Below are 18,250 nucleotides of genomic sequence, written 5' to 3'. Positions count from 1 at the left end.
AGAATGTACAGTAGGAAATCAAAATTCTTCTGCCCTTAATCTACTAAGACAAGACCGTCCCTCTCCAGCACTATTGCTTTTCCACATGCATAGTCTGCAGCAACTGAAATGCCAGTTAATGGAAAAGTTAGCTTCAGGTGTGAGAAGTTTACTGTAACATTCTGATTGCCAACACACCACCTTATCTGAAGCGTTCGATGTTCAAACACTTGTGATTATTTCCTCCGTAAATGAATATAGATGTAACATGTCATTAAACTAGTTGAAATCCTATATAAAACAATGGGCATAGCATGCTAAATAAATTAGGCTAAAGCTAGCATAAAAATTAATTGCGACACAGTTCTAAGTAGTACACGATGCATGGCTTTATTTTCCCTTTTGTCTACAAGACACATGCACACAATATTTCGATTCTCTGATGTTAGAACAAGCACTTTAAGGATATGCACGATTAAAAAAAAAAGCCAAGACAAGTAGTAGAAAACGCATTTTATTTATATGGAAAAGGCTACATTTAGATTTGTAAAAGGTCTGTGATAGTGTTATGTTGCCCACATGTCAAAAAACATTTGTGAATAGCAACAAAACGGTTACATATCTTTCTACATAGCAGTGCAATTAGTTCACATTGCAATAAAATTAGAGTCAAGTATGCAACAGAATCAAAACCAAGTGTTTCTCCATAATCAGCGTACAAAGAATTACAGTGCAAAGATCATTTTAGGTTTTAAGAAATCTGCAGTCAGTCTTTAGAATATCCCAACAGGTGGGATACTCCAATTATTTTCATTACTAGCAGTTGTATCTTGTCAATACTGTGCACAAGCAAGTAAGTCTAAAATGAAATGACTTACATGGTAAATAAAATATTTAGTCTATACAGTAAAAAAAATACAAATTATATAAGTGAATTAACAAAATGCAATTTGAACACACTTATGAAACGGACAACATACTTTAAGGACACACATACAGTATTCATCACATAAAAACAGCTCTTTCCAGCAAAAATAAATTTGGTTGCTTTACAACTGCATTGTGGATCTCGTAGTCTGAAGATGCAGATGTCCAACTCTTAAAAACCGTAACAAATGTCTTCTGCAAAGCATACAAAGAGGATAAATATTCTTATCACAGTCATAAGGTTATTTTTGGAAGTTTGATCTCCCTTGCTCCAGAAACACACTTACATGGGTCAAAAAAAATTCAAGGGGCATCATGATACATTGAAACAGTAAACTGTGCTCCATTTCCTTCTAATTTTGAAAAAAAAAACCAAACTAGAATTTACAGTACTCTGTGGTATATGAAAAAGTCTTCACAAGTTTACATTGCATATTTCTGAGTCCATTCTCTCGCATGTCTGTTGTATCTGTACGTGCAGAAAGAAGGCATTACAGTGAAGAGCTGTTAGTGATACATTGACAATGGCCACATATTTACTTAATACAGATGTTATTGAGCTTTTCACCTCTTAGCATTGATTCAAACAACATTAAAATAGCCTAAAAGCCAAGAAACATATACCCACTGTACATTCAGTTTCTAAGGCTACCTATCAAAGCTATTTAGCCTCAAACTCAAACCCCATCTCACAGGTTTGTATTAAAATGCCTATCATTGTGCATACTTAATTTGCATTTCACAACTGGTCCCCTTATTCATACCTTAACAGGATTTTGTTGTCAATTATTCCTAAATGTGTATGCTATTAACAGTCTGACAAAGTTCACACACTTTAGTTGCTTAAAATTCAGTATAATTAACTGGTTTTGGAAAGGGTGGGGATGGAAGACCCAGTGGTTTGGTGGGGTTTTTTTTATTCTCCATTCTGCATTTCAGAACCTGAAAGGAAAATTTCCTGAAAAGCATTTTTGACTAGATTTTAAGTCTTGGGTCTTTTCCTTCTGATATGAAGCTGACTAGCACTCCCAAAGGTAAATGTTCTTAGAGAGTCAATAACTTTCCCCCTGGTCCTCGCATTTATTACATTAGACTAGATTCACTTTCTTCTGGGTCATCCAGAGAAAACAGTGACAAGTTTTTAAATCCATTTCTTAAGATCAGTATAGCAACTCATGTACTAACTGGTTTTGTTCTTAAGAATATGCTACCATACAAGTCTTTGTATTTTTACTTATAGTAAAATAACCGTAGATAAATGCTCAGGGGTAACCACCCATATCTTTCATTTCCTAAATCCAAGCTGATACGAAAAAAATTTAATAGGCGATCAGCATAAGATGATAAAGCTATAGTCAAGACTACACATGTTCTCACTGTTTCCAGCAATGATTAAATTTCAAGTTTTGGAGACAGAGAAATATCCCTTGCTCACTTCCTTCAAAAACAGGAGGCACAACAGCTGAGATCACTATTAAGTAAGTGGATGGACAAAAGCTGAGACACAAATGGGCAGAAGCTGAGCCACAACATCGTCAACTTGAATACTATCTGCTTTGCAGTATAAGCCACAGAGTTCAAGCACTTCAGAAGTGGGTTATGCGATTTGATTGTATCAGACAAACTGTCAGAAAAAGGCCATTTTAGTAATTTTTACTCTAGGGAGAGAAATACTAGACCATAGGCTTCCATATAACTTCTACATCACTCCTCCTCTATCCAGTCCTCAAGGTAAAAGCAATACTCAAATCTTCATGGACCTGTGATATGTGATGAACCACAGGCCATTAGCATGCATTGCAAGAAGTCTTCAATGGCTCAGTACTAAAAAATAGGTACCAAACAATTTCTCAGTCAGTTAACCAGAGAGTCAAAAATTCTTCTGGATATCACAAACATTCCACAGAATCTGAAGCAAAGAAGTCTAACAACTAAAATAGTTAACAGCAAGGTTACCAAAAAGCAGCTTAAGTACCAAGGATAAAATCCTGCCCCAAACTAAATCCATAACCTTTTCCACAGCTTGAAGTAGTAGTCAGATAAACAGTGGTGGTTAGGCTGTTGATGAATGTGCTGCATGGCTATGACTACTTAATTTATTGTCAAGGCCACCAGAAAATTTGTGACTGATTCATTTTGGGGAAGGTTATTCCACTCTTGGCAAATTAGGACTGGATGTATTTGGAAAACCTTAGAGACTCCTGCTCCTTGTTACTATCACTAATTGATCTTGTGTTTCAGTCTTTCTTAATGCCACGCACACCTAGAAAATCCACAGGTGCTAAAACTCTGTTACAAAAGACAGCTCAGGCCATGCTGATAGACTGTAGGCTGCATCCTGGATTGTGCTCAAAATACCTATAGCAGCAGAGTTCAACAGAGTCTCCCAGTGGTAAGCAAAATATTTCCTTCCTGGATCACTGATTCTGTAACCTTTTCCATGCATAAAGTTTTTAAAGTTTGTAAGCCCAGGGGAAGCAGGTAGCTGATATATCAGCAGAAAGCAGAAAAGATGGAAAATCTCACACAGGTAGTGTTCCCTCCCTGGAACCTTTTGGAAATCATGCAGTCTAATCTGTGGAATAAAGGGCCTGAGCTTCCTGCTGCCCACAACTGCAACAAACTCTCTTAAGAAATCAATGCATCGCTGCTTAGTTATCCATAAATTTCACTATTCAAAGTTTGAGTGGCAAAGAAGTCACTCTAGAGAGGTACTGCTCTAGAAAGAAACTCCACTCTGCCAAGCATTGGGCTTGCTAGTGTCCTCTGGTATTGTGAGGGCTCAGCCATATATGTAGTTACAAGACAGTATTTCAAAACCCTCCTTAGAAGTGGTGTACATCAAGGAGTCAGCAAGCCTTAAAACTGAACTTTGGGAAATCCAGGTTGTTCTGCACTGTAAGTAGAACACCCCAGCATAGATGTTTCCATCAGTATAGTACTTTTAGAGTTAAAACTCCTCAAATCAAAATCAGGTTTGGTCCAGAAGCATGTAACGCTTCAGTTATGTGCTGTCCATGTTACCTACCCAAGATCAGAAACTTGCTGCAAGTTCTACAGCTGTTCCAGAAAGTAAAAGAGGTGCTCTTTCTCTGTAAGATGTTGCAAATTGCAATAAATGTGACAATGGTTCTTAGCACCAAACAGAGCTGAATATAAGTCTATCCTACATTTACAAAATTCTGTCAAAAACACGTTTGTTGTTCATACCCAACATCTTACTAAAGGCACAGGTTTTACAACCAGAGGATCACAGTAGCAACAAATTCATATTTGAGAAATGATTTTTCATGCAATGAATATAAACACACAAAAGTGTGAAGGTTTTATGCAACCAAGTACAAAAAAATACTAAGTATCCAACAGCTGTGTAAGCCTACAGTTTCCTGCTTGCCATTTCACTGAGCAATATTTTCAAGATTTAAAAATCTAATCCTGTAGAAATCTATGAAAAGAGTATCTTTAAAAGTTAAGATAGAAGGTGCATAGCAGATAACCATCTGCAAGTACCACACACACAAATATGTATATGTTATACTCACTTTTCCTTGTCTGACTTGTAGATCTGTGCAATATCCGGTACTAAAGGATCATCTGGATTAGGATCACAAAGTAAGGAGCATATGGACAATAAAACTAAATAAAAGAGACACTAGATTAAACAACTTAGTTTGCTTTATTTCTATAATGCTTTAATATATTCCACTACACTGAAGGAGGGTGGTGGAAGGGAGATTGGAAAGAGAATGCATATTAGTATTAAGCTTTCACATAGCAGTTCTGCTCAGAAATGTTATTACAGCATCATTTTTCTAGGTCCTAAGTAAACAACACGTGATACTAGCCTAGAGAACTTGCAGCCCATGGACCTCTTCCTTTTGTAATGATCTGTCTCGCATGTTTTAACCTATGAACATTAAACAAACTACAGACTACATGGTTACCCATAAATATTTGATCAAACTAAGCTCTTCCATCTACAATTATTTAAGATAATTAATATTGTTAATATTATACTCCCATGCAATACTCTATTTGTGCATATCCTTCTGTGCTGCCAGTTATTCTCTCCTTCATATGAATATTTCACTTAATTTGATAGAAGTGAGTCTTCCATTTTAGGAAAATACCTCATCATATGTATATAATACCCGTATTATACACAGGTTCCATTTATAATTCCATATTAATTTCCTGGTGTTGAACCAAGGCCATTTGATTTTTCTAACTTTTCAGTCCATACTTTTCAGGAAATTTCTATTTTTATACTCAGAACTAGTATGAGTACAAGAGTACACAGTTACACTATTCTGAACATGTAGTGAAAGGGAATTTGATGCTACAATGAGAATCTACTGTAGAATAGTATTTATTCCTTGCTTTGTCTTGTTACAAAAGAGCCCGGAGTAACACCTATTTTCAGCTGTAGCAAGTTCGACCACTTCATACTGACATATTTCATTTTATTAAGTGCCAAGTACACCGCTAATATTAGAAAATCAGGTTAGAATACTTGGTCACACCAGTCAGAGGTGCTATCAGTACATTATAATCCTTTGATTCAGGAAAACAAGAACTATAAAAGGAGAAAATTCCATGAGCCAGTGAGCTAATTTCCAGTTTATGGAATATATAACGTGCAAGCACATTAAAAGCACGTCAAATCAGAACACATAAGACCAGCAGACTGCTACTCTTTATAAGTGAAGGAACACTCAACAAGTAAAGACACAGAAAAGTGCTGAAGATGTAAAAACTTAAGAGTTTTCAGTTGTAAATGCTAATTGTTAAACATGATAAAAATGCCAACTCTCATTTGCTAAATACCTTCTAAATAACTAGAGACAAGACATTTTTTTCCTCAGCAATAAAACAATCAACCAATTTCTGTGGAAAGTTAATACCAACTACACACAATAGTAATTCATGTCTTCAGCAACTACATTAGGAAACAGTATTAAACTTCGATTTTATTTAGCTTATGAGATTACTGCACAGGGTTGTTATGCACGAGCAGAAGTTGCTTTTCCAAGGTGGTACGGAAATTGCTTTATGCACATGCAATTGCTATTGGACAAAGACTAATATTTTTTTCCTTGCTTGTACACCAAACGCAATGACACTGTTCTAAAAAAAGACACATGGTTTAGAGAGCTCTCAAGCACATAAGCAAGATGTGATACCGTTTAACCTTGAGTCACATGAGAACTTTCTGTAATATGACTAAGAGCGTGCCTAAGCATTTTGAAGATGGGTGAGAAAAAACAATGATAGCACCCACATTTTAAGCAGCTTTTGAAGTGACACAAAATGCCTACAATAAAAGAACTGCTTAACTGTAACCTCGATGTTCCAAAAATCTACAGTGTTCAATTTAAGAAAGTTTAACTACAGGACTAGAATATTTTAATAAATCTTTTACTGGTTACTTTGATAGCAGCTACATTTTAAAATATTCATCTTGCAGAGGAATGCAAACCAGAACAATTTATCTCATTTTAAAATAAAGTGTAATTAAGACCTTAGCCCACATAAGGATGCTCAGGCAACCTAAAGAGCCATCGATAAGCAATCAGGTAAGCCCACACACATCAGCATCAGGGTTTTCCATTTACATCCAAATTAATTTGATTTTGAAGCTCTCTTCACCAGTTTCTCCTCAGTTCTGCATGCACAGTCAGCTATAATACAGAAGTTGCATTTCAAGATAATTGGACGTTTATGATCTTACTCAACTTGTCTTAGAACATTTCTTCACCATGCACATAGTATTTTATGTAATGTGACACTCCAAATAAACTGTGCAAGACCTTGGATCAGAACAAACATTCCAATGGAATTTGCCACTTCTGTAACACGCAGGATAAATGAGTTCCCACTGCCACCCTTAGACAGTGCAGTAATACACAAAAAAGCACCATGGCAGTGTATGCAGTTTCATAAATCCGTTAGCAGATCTGTGAGTTTACCTTTAGATACAGTCAGAGCTGGTGACCATTGCGATCTCAGGATATCAAGACAAATACTCCCATTACTGTTTATGTTTGGGTGGTATATTTTTGTTGTAAAAGCAATCTGGAATAAAAAAATAAATAAAAAACAAGTAACATCAAATTCTGTTTATTACATTTGGAACCCTTAACATTGTTCCTTCAGTTTCAGTCATACCAGATCTGCCAACACAATCTATTGTACCATCTTACCTGTTCAACCACTATGAACATGTATCCTATTGCTGGCCTTTCTGGTTTTAACTTCCAAAATTAAGCCTCAAAGAACTAAGATGCAGAAACAAGGCTTTGACCAAAAAATTGCATAAGTTTTGAGAGAAAGGACTTACCTTTGGTGGTTTGAAAGGATAGTCTGTTGGAAAGTGTACTGTGAGAAAAAATACTCCCCCTTGATATGCACTATCAGGCTGGGGAAAAAAACAAAACAAACAAAAGATATTAATACATCTCAGTTATTTTGGAGCTTCCCTTCTGAGTGCAAATAACCTCCCGAAGCTATGAGTATCTTAGAAAATCCATTTTTTCCCCAGTACACAGCCCATGCTATGGGCCACAGCCCACTATGGGCTGTGTACTGGGAAGGCAGAGAGGGAATTGAACCCTCCCAGTGGCCTGCAGAGCTACAGTAGAGCCAACCATGGCTACTACTGCAGTAGCGCAACATGGCTACTGAGCGCTGCCCTTCTTGGGGAGAGAAAGGGAGGGAGCAGTATTTGACTGGTGGAGCTACAAAACTGCTGATCCGTCAGCTCCACTACACCAAGGGGAATACGAAACCCAGAGCAGGTCTTCCAAATCCTGTCTCTGTGCAACACCACAGCTGCTCTGATCCTCCTCCGTCCTTAAGCTACAAATATACTTACCTTAAGAAGTGGTTTCTCTTTGCAGATGCAAAGAGTAGGATTTTCCAACATAATTCAGTTGATCATGATGACATCAGGGAGTTTTAAAACACACAACATCTTTGTGACCTGTACAAATCTGTGAACATGCATTTTGTTAGAGAACATGTGCACAGGTTTACGTCCAGGTTGCACACAGTTAATAGATAGAAATAACTTTGTTGCGGTCATCTGTTGAGGAAATCTTTCATTTTTATTAACTAGAAAAGTGAGGGGAAAAGTCTCAATGCTAAGTGATAGAGAGCAGGGCTGCCGTTTCTGATTAAGGGAAGGAGAAGAAAACCTTTCTTATTACGTGGTAAATTTAAAAGAGCAACATAGGAACTCAATCGCAGCAGAGTTGCAAAAGATCAAGTTTTGGGGTTTTCTTATGGAAGCAAAGGCAGACTTTTTAAAATAAAATGTTTACCTTGGAAATGAGCAAAAATTACTGTTTTAGAGATGAATATAAGAGATAAAGTCACAAATGGTCGACTAAGACATGTCGTCTTACACACTTAAAATGCAGACAGTGTTGCACTGTAAGGCAGGTTATATATAGTATTGCTAAGAAGTCAGCATTAGGTAACATCAGAAGAGATTGCTGCTGTACTCCCAATTACATTTGAAAGGACTGCTTGCATGCATACTAAATGGATTTGTCAAAGTTAAAATAAGCTGAAGATGAGACAACTTCAGCGTCAGACAAGGCAAAGTGAAGTCACAGCATGTTTTGTAAGGTATGTAAAACAAATTGATGATGCCCATAGACAGGAGAAGAGGTTACCCTACTTCTACACATAGGAAGTGCATTCTGAAGGTAAGCTTTAGTCCTATGCTTCCCTCAGGCCATCGGGAAACATACAGGATGTGCATCCCTATTACCTTATGTTACCAAGACAAAGAACATGCTGACTGTGTTCTTTTCTTGTTGGCAGATATGGCTGAGAAAGGTTGGCAGGAGATGCTCATTCTTATTTTTAACTAGAGAAATCTGAGGAACCTGAAGCGAAGAAGAGAGTATTTTCCACTACAGAATATGGAAGATGAACTGCAAGCTTGAAGAAAAAAAAAAAAAAGGAATTTAAGTTGGGATTTATGTGCTAGTATTTCCCTTATTCAGGTCATCACAGTCATTCAGGACCGTGACATTACTGGTAGCAATTGGCACATAAGCTTTTGTTAACTCTTAAATTCTTTGCTGTTTTGCCATTCACCTTTAAGCAGTGCAGAAGGGCAAGGGTCACAATGACTTTGTATGTGAAAAAAAAGCTGTTAAAGAAAAATGGCAAAAGCATTAGTATCCTACAGGAAAAACTTGTCACAATCATTTCAGTTGCTGCTGGGCCATTAACAAGTCGGACAACAGACCCCAGCATTCCACTGGCAAATTAGTAACTGATCTTTCACTGCTTCAGAGCAGCTGTGCTGAAAAATGCAGAAATAGCCTCAAAGCAGTCACAATTCCACTTTTCTCCACCATGTGATGCTGCATCTTAATGGATTAAGTATTGTCTCAAAATTTCAACTCACACAGTGGTTCAGCTCGTCATCTGAACCAGAAACTTTCTGAATTAGTAAGTCTAAAACAACACCACTAGGAATACAAACTCCTTACCATGATATTAATAAACACTCTTTCCCTCAGGTCATGTTGTTCGTTGGTCTTTATGCTGAAACCCTTTTCAGTTTTCCTTTAAAACTTTCTATAGTTAAGCTTTATTGTCATTTCCTTGACAAGAGTCATAAATGGTGTCTTTAGAGACCTCCCTCAACCCAAGGAAAGCAGGTCTTTCTCACACAGAAACCAGAAGTATCCACAATTGCTAGTCTATAGTTTGCAAAAGCCTCTGTTTTTGCCAGAGCCACATCGCAGCCATCAAATAAGCTCTATCTAAAAGCCCCAAAATCACCCTGTGCAACATCACTCTTGTTTACAGTTACCAACTTTAACATTGGATTACACCCACTCTTCCCCCTTTCAGATGGATGAATCTTCCAGAATTGAAATGATCATCTTTGAAAAGCAAGCTTTTCACTTTGCAGCCCACGTTACCAACTCAAACGTTACAGCTAACTGATTAAGCACCCCTAACTTCATGAAGAGGACAGATTTTTGAACAGTTACAGAAAGAAACTAGTACCAGACTACTAAGAACAACAATACCACCTTAAATCTTTAATCTGTACACAGCACAGCTGAATTTGACTGCCATGTTTACAGAAACCCAAATGAATCCTTCCATAACAAAAAAGGAAACAAGGTCTACTTTCTAACGGGCACGAATTACATACTTACAGGTCCCATAATTGTTGCTTGCCAATGAAACACTGAAAGTTAAGAAGATACAACAATTAGAGATTTTCTGAGCTTTTTCTTAACCAAAAAAAGGTCAACTGTGACAACGTACTGTGAAGAGCTTACAGTCATCTCCGACAGGTCCAGCAGAACAGTGGGCCGGTGGGTCTCGCTGCAAATCACTTAGTTCCTGTAAGAAAAACACACAAATATTTGAAAGACATCTACATAAAAATACACACCACTCAGCAGTATCACTTCAAAAGTGAGAATGCAAACAGATTTTATTAAATAGCCCTGTGGTATTTTTAAAGAAATCGACACTTGAAATGCCCATTGACATTGAAAGGGTTTTTTTGCCACATAGGTCTGCAGCTAAAGACAACATTGTGCTATAAATTATTATCTGAAAGTATTTAAGAGTTATAGCCAAGTTCATAATAAGCTGGATATACTGAAGTAGAGACAGAAAAAAAAATGAAGGGTTTCTTGACTTCTCTGTAAACTCACTGCTTAACGTAGAAATTTATGTGCTAATCTGACTGTTCTTTTAGCTTTTGTTTTTACAAAAGCTTCTTGTATTGGCCTAATCTATGTACACTAGCTAAGTTAAACTAGCTCATAAAATGCTTGCAGTCTGCCTACAGATGATATATAAAGATACTATAAAGGTTCCTAAGTAAACTAGAAAACAAAGAAAAAATATTAGCTCTACACCTCATTTAACACACCTTGATTTAATTCCCTGCATGGTGGTGGTTCCCCCCCCCCCCCCCAAAATGACTACTAAGAAACTTAAGGGAAGCACTCAGAGAAGCTTTTGCAGGTCAACTGATTTATTTCTCTTACAGACATCCACACAGTCCCAAATAACTTAAAATTATTATTTAATTACACAAAACCAGCTCAGCTTTTCATCTGATTTATCATCACTATATCAAATGCAAAACAAGTCAGGCATGGACGTTGCTTCATTTTCCTTGTTTAATTTAATATACCACTTTTGATGTCTGAAGTTTTACTGTACTAGTAACAAACAACTTTTTCCAATTCTAAGCTGGTAGGAACTGTGCCGCGCTAAGTTTAACAATTATGTGTAAATACTTCCATTGAAATAAGCTAAAGGATGTCTGTTAAGCCACTGTTCATCAGTCAGTCAACTAATTACTCAAAACATAAACATTTAAGTCAACAATAGACATAAGCAGTCTGCAAATATCTCCTTGATTTTAGCGTAAGGAGTAACAGTGGAAACATTTCTACCCAAAAATCATCAGTCAAAACAACTACTTCCAAAATCAAGATTTAAATGGGAACTAATTCTCAAGTGTAGAATTTGTGTACATAGTGTGATCAGACCTTATGTACAATTTCAAGGGTTAAAACTCTGCACTTCTCAACTGCTGTGATATATTTATCCATTTACGACATCCAGTAAACATTTCAACTCACACAGATCTCTCTTTGAGGGACCCAATTTACCATGGACCTGGCACCTAAATTCAGGCACACTTCTTACAGGTCCACCCTTGGCCCTGAATTCAAAGAAAGGCACTGCAACATATCTTCAGCCAGGTAATAGAGTAGTAACACTACTACTTGCTCTGAGGTCACTCCTCACAATCTTTGCAATTTAAAATAAAAGAGAAAGTTCTTTGATATATACTGACATATCTCAGGTTGCCAACTAGTGTTACTTGTCTGCCCTCAACATTATTCTGTTAGTGAAATTGTATGCTGGTCCAGAAAAAACACTCCCAGCTAGACTTTGACTAATAAAGGCAATAGCAAAACCCTTTAAAAGCTCAGTTCCCTTTTTAATCGGAGGATTCAAATTTCACTAAGGGAGTGATACGGAGAAACAGTAATCTATGCAAAGCCAAGTCCTTGCCAGTACACGAAGGGAGTCAACAAGTCTCAAATTTCCAGGAGTCACAAGAGTTGTAACAAGCATTACCAACAGCAGAGCAGTTACAGCCACTGTCTACTCTAATTTGCAACTCAAGATCTAACCCAACAAGAGATTAACTCTTGTACACCCACTAAAAAAGAGCCACCTACATGAGACTGTTAGCCAAAACAGAACTCAATGCCTAGAAATCACGCGGTTTATGGCAGTCATGGTTGACTACTAAATAAAAGGCAATGACAGGAAAAATACATAGCTTAACTCTTCAGAAAGTCTCTAAAATATCTGCAAACGTTCCTTTATGCATACACAAACTGCTAGGCAAGCACTTAATTTTGGAGTCACGAGTCTATAACAGTACTCTCATTTGTTAGATGCTTTCCTCAAGATCTTTACATACCGCAAAACCACACAAATTGGTTTTCATTCATATGTACACGTGCACTTCAGAATTGGTAGGAACTGGGAAGGCTCCTCAGGTATACACCATTTGTTCAGGCTAAAAGCACTGAAATTTGTCCATGATAAAAAAAATGGTTTTAATCATACCTTGAAGAGACCCAAAACTATCAACTCCTCTTATTAATATTCCTCTAATAATGATGAAAAGGCTCTCTTCAACCAGCTTCACTAAATGAGAGCAATGTTCACGGATACATTCAGACAGCTTCTGCAGCTAGGAAACAAAGCCAGACCAAACTTCAAAATCCTGATAGAGCAAAGTCAAGCCATATTTTCCAATCATAAGAAATAACCTATTGAAGCTAATGTGGTTTAAAAAAAACAAATGGTAACATGATCAAACTTTGTAAATTGAGTTTGACAGTGTTAACAGTTTGAGCCTTTACATACAGAAGCTCAGATCAAGCTGTCGTAAAAGAACTAGAAGAACTATTCAGCTTTATACTGTTAATTATGCTGTTTAAGCTTCATAGTCAAGGCAAGATTATCTGGAAAGCTGCAAGATTTAGGCTTCAAGCTTTCCTACATCTTTTGAAATGGTGCAAGGAGATAGTCAGAACATCCCCCATGAGTCAGACTGACTTGCCACTGTCCGGAGCCGAACACTGCAGAACAGCTGTGATGATACTCTAGAATAAGTAGATGTAGAAAAACTGCTTCATGACTTTACATATTAAAAAAAGAATGAGATGTTGAATACAAGAATTCTCTATACAAAGCAGCAAAGATGCTCTTCACAAGAAGCCCGAAACCTCGTGTCAAGAGACAAGGCTGAAGGAGTTACAAAGCACAATGTGCTGAAACCTCCTCAAGAAGTGCAAGAGAACTGCACGTAAGGCATTACACAGTCAACACTAAACATTTCCCTGTAAGTTTAAATGAATTGGTTCTAGCAGCTTTGTCCATGTTTTATGGATTATCACTATGTAGCTGCATGATGCAGGTCTGGTTACTTCAAGGCCTTGTCCACAGTGATATTTTTAGTTAGTGGTACAGAAAATGCTGGTGCAAGACTTTGACATACATAAGCTAACAAACAGCATCTATAATTCAAAGCAGTGCAGATTCAGTTTCAAAAGAGAAAGTCAACACTGCAAATTACAGTGTACACTGGTGCAAGGTCTTTTATGAGAATATACAAAACCAAAATTTTGTCTGCAAGAGATGCAAACAGAAGTATCAGTTATTTCAAACACTGGTGAATGTCACAGCATAAAAGCATCTATCAAGAGCTCCAACACATGCCAGACTATCCCAGTACAGCCAGGATAAACTTGTACAGAGAAAACAGCTAAGCTGAGGACAGTGGTAGGAATAAATCTTCTAATGCTCTCAAACATAGGAAATATTACAGAGTAAAATAGAATACTGTTAATTCTATGCCTCTAACTGGTTGCAACAGTAAACTATTTCTCCTGTTTGTAACTACAGAACAGCAGCAAAGCACAAAAATAAGCGGGATCCATGACCAGGTGTGGCTAATAAAGGAATATTAGCATAATGCTACAAATGCTAAACGACAATTACTGGAGATGGACACAGCAAAGCCTCCAAATTATCACATTTCATTGCACCACACACACTGTAGAATAAATAGCTCTGTGGGCAGCGTGAAACAAAAATTTTAAAATCAAATGTAACAGATGGAAAACATACACTATGGTAAGCTATAAATGCTGGAAATATTTCTGAATGTGCAGACCAGTGCTCTTTGACAAAGTATAATACAGGATGTATTTCATAAAAGTATAAAGTTGGTGAAGGCTGGAAGGCCAGTTTAACAGTTACATGCTTCATTAGCAGTCAGGCTTCTCTCCTAAAAAGCTACTGGAACAAGATTGTAAAGGATACTTTGATAACAAAGAGACAAATATTCTCAGCATAGTACTCATGGACACTCAATGGCTATAAGCATGAGTAGTAACAAAAAAAAGCCCTAAAAATGTCTCCTTTTTTTCAGTTCAAAAAAATGTAGTCAGAAAAAAAGACTGCAGACTATCAGAAGACTAAAATAAACTGCAGGCAGCATCACTAAAAGCTATTTTAATTCTCTAAGTGACACAAAACCACAAGCAGAGCCTTTTTCCACACTGCTATTTAAAACGCAGGTTTTTATATTTGCCAGCTATGTTCTTCATTTCTTGCACAAAATGCACTATAGACCACAGACCCGCTTCCTACCAACTCCATGCATATCCTGCTGCTATTATATTAATGCTGTTTGGAATCATCTGTCAAAAAAACCCCAGTGATCATACTTAGGCTAGTTAAAGGATTCTCTGTTCTTCATAAATTTGGTAAATGTAAAGCAAATATTATCATAACATTTCTTGATATAAAGGTAAGTCTCAGTAATAAGGTATCTATTTATTTTTAGACATTGTTTTAATGCAACAAAATATTGCTGTGATATCACAGCTGATGTTTTGAAAGCTAATTAAAACATTTTATATTACAGATCCAAAAAAGAAGTTTCCTTAGTATGTTTATTACCATCCAAAGGAAGCATGTGACTCAACAGTTTAAGGTCAAAATCTAAACCACAAATATTGATAACATTTTATTTACTTGAGCCAATTTACAGTAAGAAAAGTTATTTTCAACATAAATATTCAAGTCCATATGTCCTGGTAGTCTACGCATATGCGAAACACATACTGAAACAAACAGACATATAGTTCATTGATATATCTAAATGTTTGAATGCTTCTATTCTTACTGAGTTGTGGGAGAAAAAACAATCAAGCACTATGCACCAACAAGATAAAAAACAACAGCTATTTTTAAACCAGTCTTCAAATGTGTCATAAAATACTTTGTCTCTGGTTTCAAAATCTTTTCTAAATCCATTTTTTAAAAGTAAAACTAAAGTATAACAAAAGTAAATACTGGGTTTGTACGTATTTCAAAATAGCCTAAGCCATTAACAAGCATAACATCAACCCCTCATTAACACTAGAGGAGCACCCAGAAGTACAGGATTTATGATGAAAACAATCTCCTCAACTGTGATACTGAACTGACGGAAGAGCAAACTCACAATTAGATATGTAAACAAAGGATTCAGAACAGGAATCCCAGAATCTGCACAGGGCAGAACTGACCTATACACTAACTTACATAACCTGTCAGCCTGAATTATTTTCTACCTTGCACAAAAGCCATGGTGTCTCAATTTCCAGAGGCAGTAACAATAAAGGCTTCTTTGCAGAATATCCCTTCCCAATTAAAACAGGCTAATACAGGCTCCTCAGCTTAAGAGGAATAAGAATCTCCCGTCCTTCCAAGAACCCTGCAATGAATTTGTCATGGAGGCAGCACTGACGGCTGTGCTTACACCGCAGGGTTCCACGTCCTCACTGCTCCTCCACTCTCAGCACTAAGTTGATACACTTTCATGTGCAATGATCAGCTTGTTCGTTCATTATTCAGTTGCCCGTATTTTAAGAAAGCTCCCAAGCACAATACATCTTTCCATTATTAGTGTACAGTCTTGAAGTCTGCAGGCTGTCACCCTTTGAGGAGTCCCTCGAGGCAGATCCATGAAAGACGGGATGAAGCCACACAGATCACAATGGCAATACTATTTAGAAATTGGAGTCCCAACTGGTATGAGACAAAAAAATGCTCACTAACATTTCTATATATTACAGCTTTGCTTCCTCTGTTGGCAGTATCATCCTGAACACACATAGTATCAAAATTATTGTGAACAAACGCTCAAACTTGCCATCAAAATCCCTTAGCTGTGTTCAAGTACAATTCTGAACCACCCTAAAACCACCCAAGCTTTACTTGAGACAGTACATCTAGACTGACAAGCTCCCAAGTAATACCATTGTGTTTTCTGACAGCGCTTTGTTCTCCAAAGAGTTCTTCTAGGCACTTTCTGAAACTATGAAGTCCTTACAGCATTTTCTCTACTCTCCAGATCTTATCCCTTCCTACCCTTGAGATGCAACGTAGCCATCAACCTTTATAGCCAGTCTGAAACATCAGAAAGTTAGATGGAATAAACACACTGTCATACAAATACTAAGAAGGTCATAAAAAAAGAAAGTTGTGGCTTTCCAGTGTATACATGGAAGTCTCCAAAGCAGAAAGAAACATTATGCAGGGAACGTGATAAGAGAAAAACACTGAGAACAATCCTATTCTAGCAGGACCTCATTTGAAAGACCACAACTACCACTCCATCTCAAAAAAGACAGAAGACTACCAGACTTCCCACTTTCTCTTTGTCTGTTCACGTTAGCAGAATGAAACTGAACAAGAAGAAGAAAGAGAAGGTATTCAGAACAATCTTTTTCTTATAAACACAAGGGTAAGGAGATATTCAAGAAAAGGTGGGAAATTAAAAAGCCAAGAAAAGGCAAAACATTCCTATAATATGTAGAAGCATAACAGTTATTGTTAAGAGAAAAATCACTGTAGCAATTTATTAATTTTTTTATATAAAGTTCAAATGCAACATTCATAACAAATATATGATATGAAGTAACAAAGCTCTCCCCTAATTACCTGGAAAGGCATAAGATTTGTAGCACTAGACCTAACTAGCAACTTCTGGTAGAAATCCATTCAAGTAACTTTGTATCTATTACAGGGTATCCCAGACCTGCTTGTTGCAGGGTCAGCTGGTCATTGTAGAATTCTATTTCTGTAATACCAACGTTTTCCAATAGCGAAGGGAATCCAGAACAAGAAATTACATCACGGTCACTAAACTAGGATAGCACAAACACTGACTAAACACGGCACGTGAACAACAACAAAATATCACGTATTCTATAACACGGCCGATATGCTACCATTTAACTAAACTTCTATGTTTACCATCCATAACGCTTTTTTTGTCTCTCCTGTACAATGACCAGTTAGGTCTTGCCAAACAACAGGAATCTAGAAATTTACTCCACAGTTGAAACCTAGCCATTTACAAATATTATCCAAAAACTCTACAACTGGGATACATTCAAAGGTCATATCAAGTACTGGGCTGACAGCACTTCCTAATGTGGAAAAAAACTTACGCACAGAGCTGACCAAGCTGTGCGCAACCGGAGCGCGATATTTTGGCAACGGGTATTTTACGTATAGCTCTACTAACGATAACCCGTTAACACAACGTCGCCTTCCACCCGCGACTTCACCACCACACGGCTGCAGCCTCAGGAAACACCTCCGGTGGTTTATTAGCGATGGTATAAAACGCTGACTCGGGGTGGGGGGGCCTTCAAGAAGATGAAGGGTACCCAAATCGCAGGGAGAGCGGCAGGAGCCCCCCTCTTCTCCACCTCACGCCCGCTCCGACCGGGACAGCCGCGCCCCGCACCGGGCTGGGCCCCTCCGCCCCCTCAGGCGACCCCCGCGGGGCCGCGGCACCGGCTCCGGCAGCTGAGGAAGGGCAGCGGGCGCACGACCGGGGCGAAGGACGGGCCCCGAGGCGGAGACAACGCCGCGCAACGGCTCCCCGCGACGCCCCATGCCGAGCCACGGCCCTGCCCGCCGCCACCCCCGGGCAGCAGCGGGGCGGAGGGCCCTTCCCGCCTCCCTCCCGCCCCTCGGCCCCACTCACTTTCTGTATCCGCTTCAGCGCCATGGGAGCGCGGGGCGGGCGGCGACGGCGGCGGCGGCGGGGAGCGCGGCCGGGGGGGCGGAGCGGGCGGGTAACGGCATCCGCGCGCGCCGCGGAGGGGTGGGGGGGGGGGGGGATAGGGGGAAGGGCCGCGGGGCGGGGCGGGGCGCGCGCTCACCGGGCTCTTTGTGCCCGCCTTGCGCC

The 18,250-nt window shown here is 38.4% G+C and overlaps 1 protein-coding gene across 8 annotated transcripts; it reads right to left on the bottom strand.

Annotated features, from left to right (window-relative positions):
- Positions 1-477: 477 nt before the first annotated feature.
- Positions 478-18,167, bottom strand: UBE2D1 (ubiquitin conjugating enzyme E2 D1). 8 transcript variants are annotated; one of them, XM_087764441.1, is made up of 8 exons: positions 18,047-18,090; positions 10,224-10,287; positions 10,098-10,129; positions 7,781-7,898; positions 7,247-7,324; positions 6,876-6,981; positions 4,449-4,542; positions 478-1,375 (listed from the first exon to the last, which is right to left on the bottom strand). In XM_087764441.1, the coding sequence occupies exons 4-8, from the start codon at positions 7,829-7,831 to the stop codon at positions 1,330-1,332; spliced, it is 375 nt and encodes a 124-aa protein (XP_087620567.1). In that variant the 5' UTR covers positions 7,832-7,898; positions 10,098-10,129; positions 10,224-10,287; positions 18,047-18,090; the 3' UTR covers positions 478-1,329. The 8 variants fall into 8 exon arrangements, with proteins under 8 accessions (XP_087620567.1, XP_087620569.1, XP_087620570.1 ...); XM_087764443.1 differs by having other exon boundaries at positions 7,781-8,856; positions 18,047-18,064; XM_087764444.1 differs by lacking the exon at positions 18,047-18,090 and adding an exon at positions 17,502-17,915 and having other exon boundaries at positions 7,781-8,856.
- Between the last annotated feature and the right edge of the window lie 83 nt (positions 18,168-18,250).

The sequence above is a fragment of the Nipponia nippon genome, unplaced genomic scaffold, assembly GCF_047370975.1.
Source record: "Nipponia nippon isolate SJK-2023a ecotype South Korea unplaced genomic scaffold, ASM4737097v1 scaffold_3, whole genome shotgun sequence".
Taxonomy (NCBI): Eukaryota; Metazoa; Chordata; class Aves; order Pelecaniformes; family Threskiornithidae; genus Nipponia; species Nipponia nippon.
The sequence above is the reverse complement of the archived record's forward strand: the minus strand, read 5'-3'. Positions and strand labels throughout refer to the sequence as shown.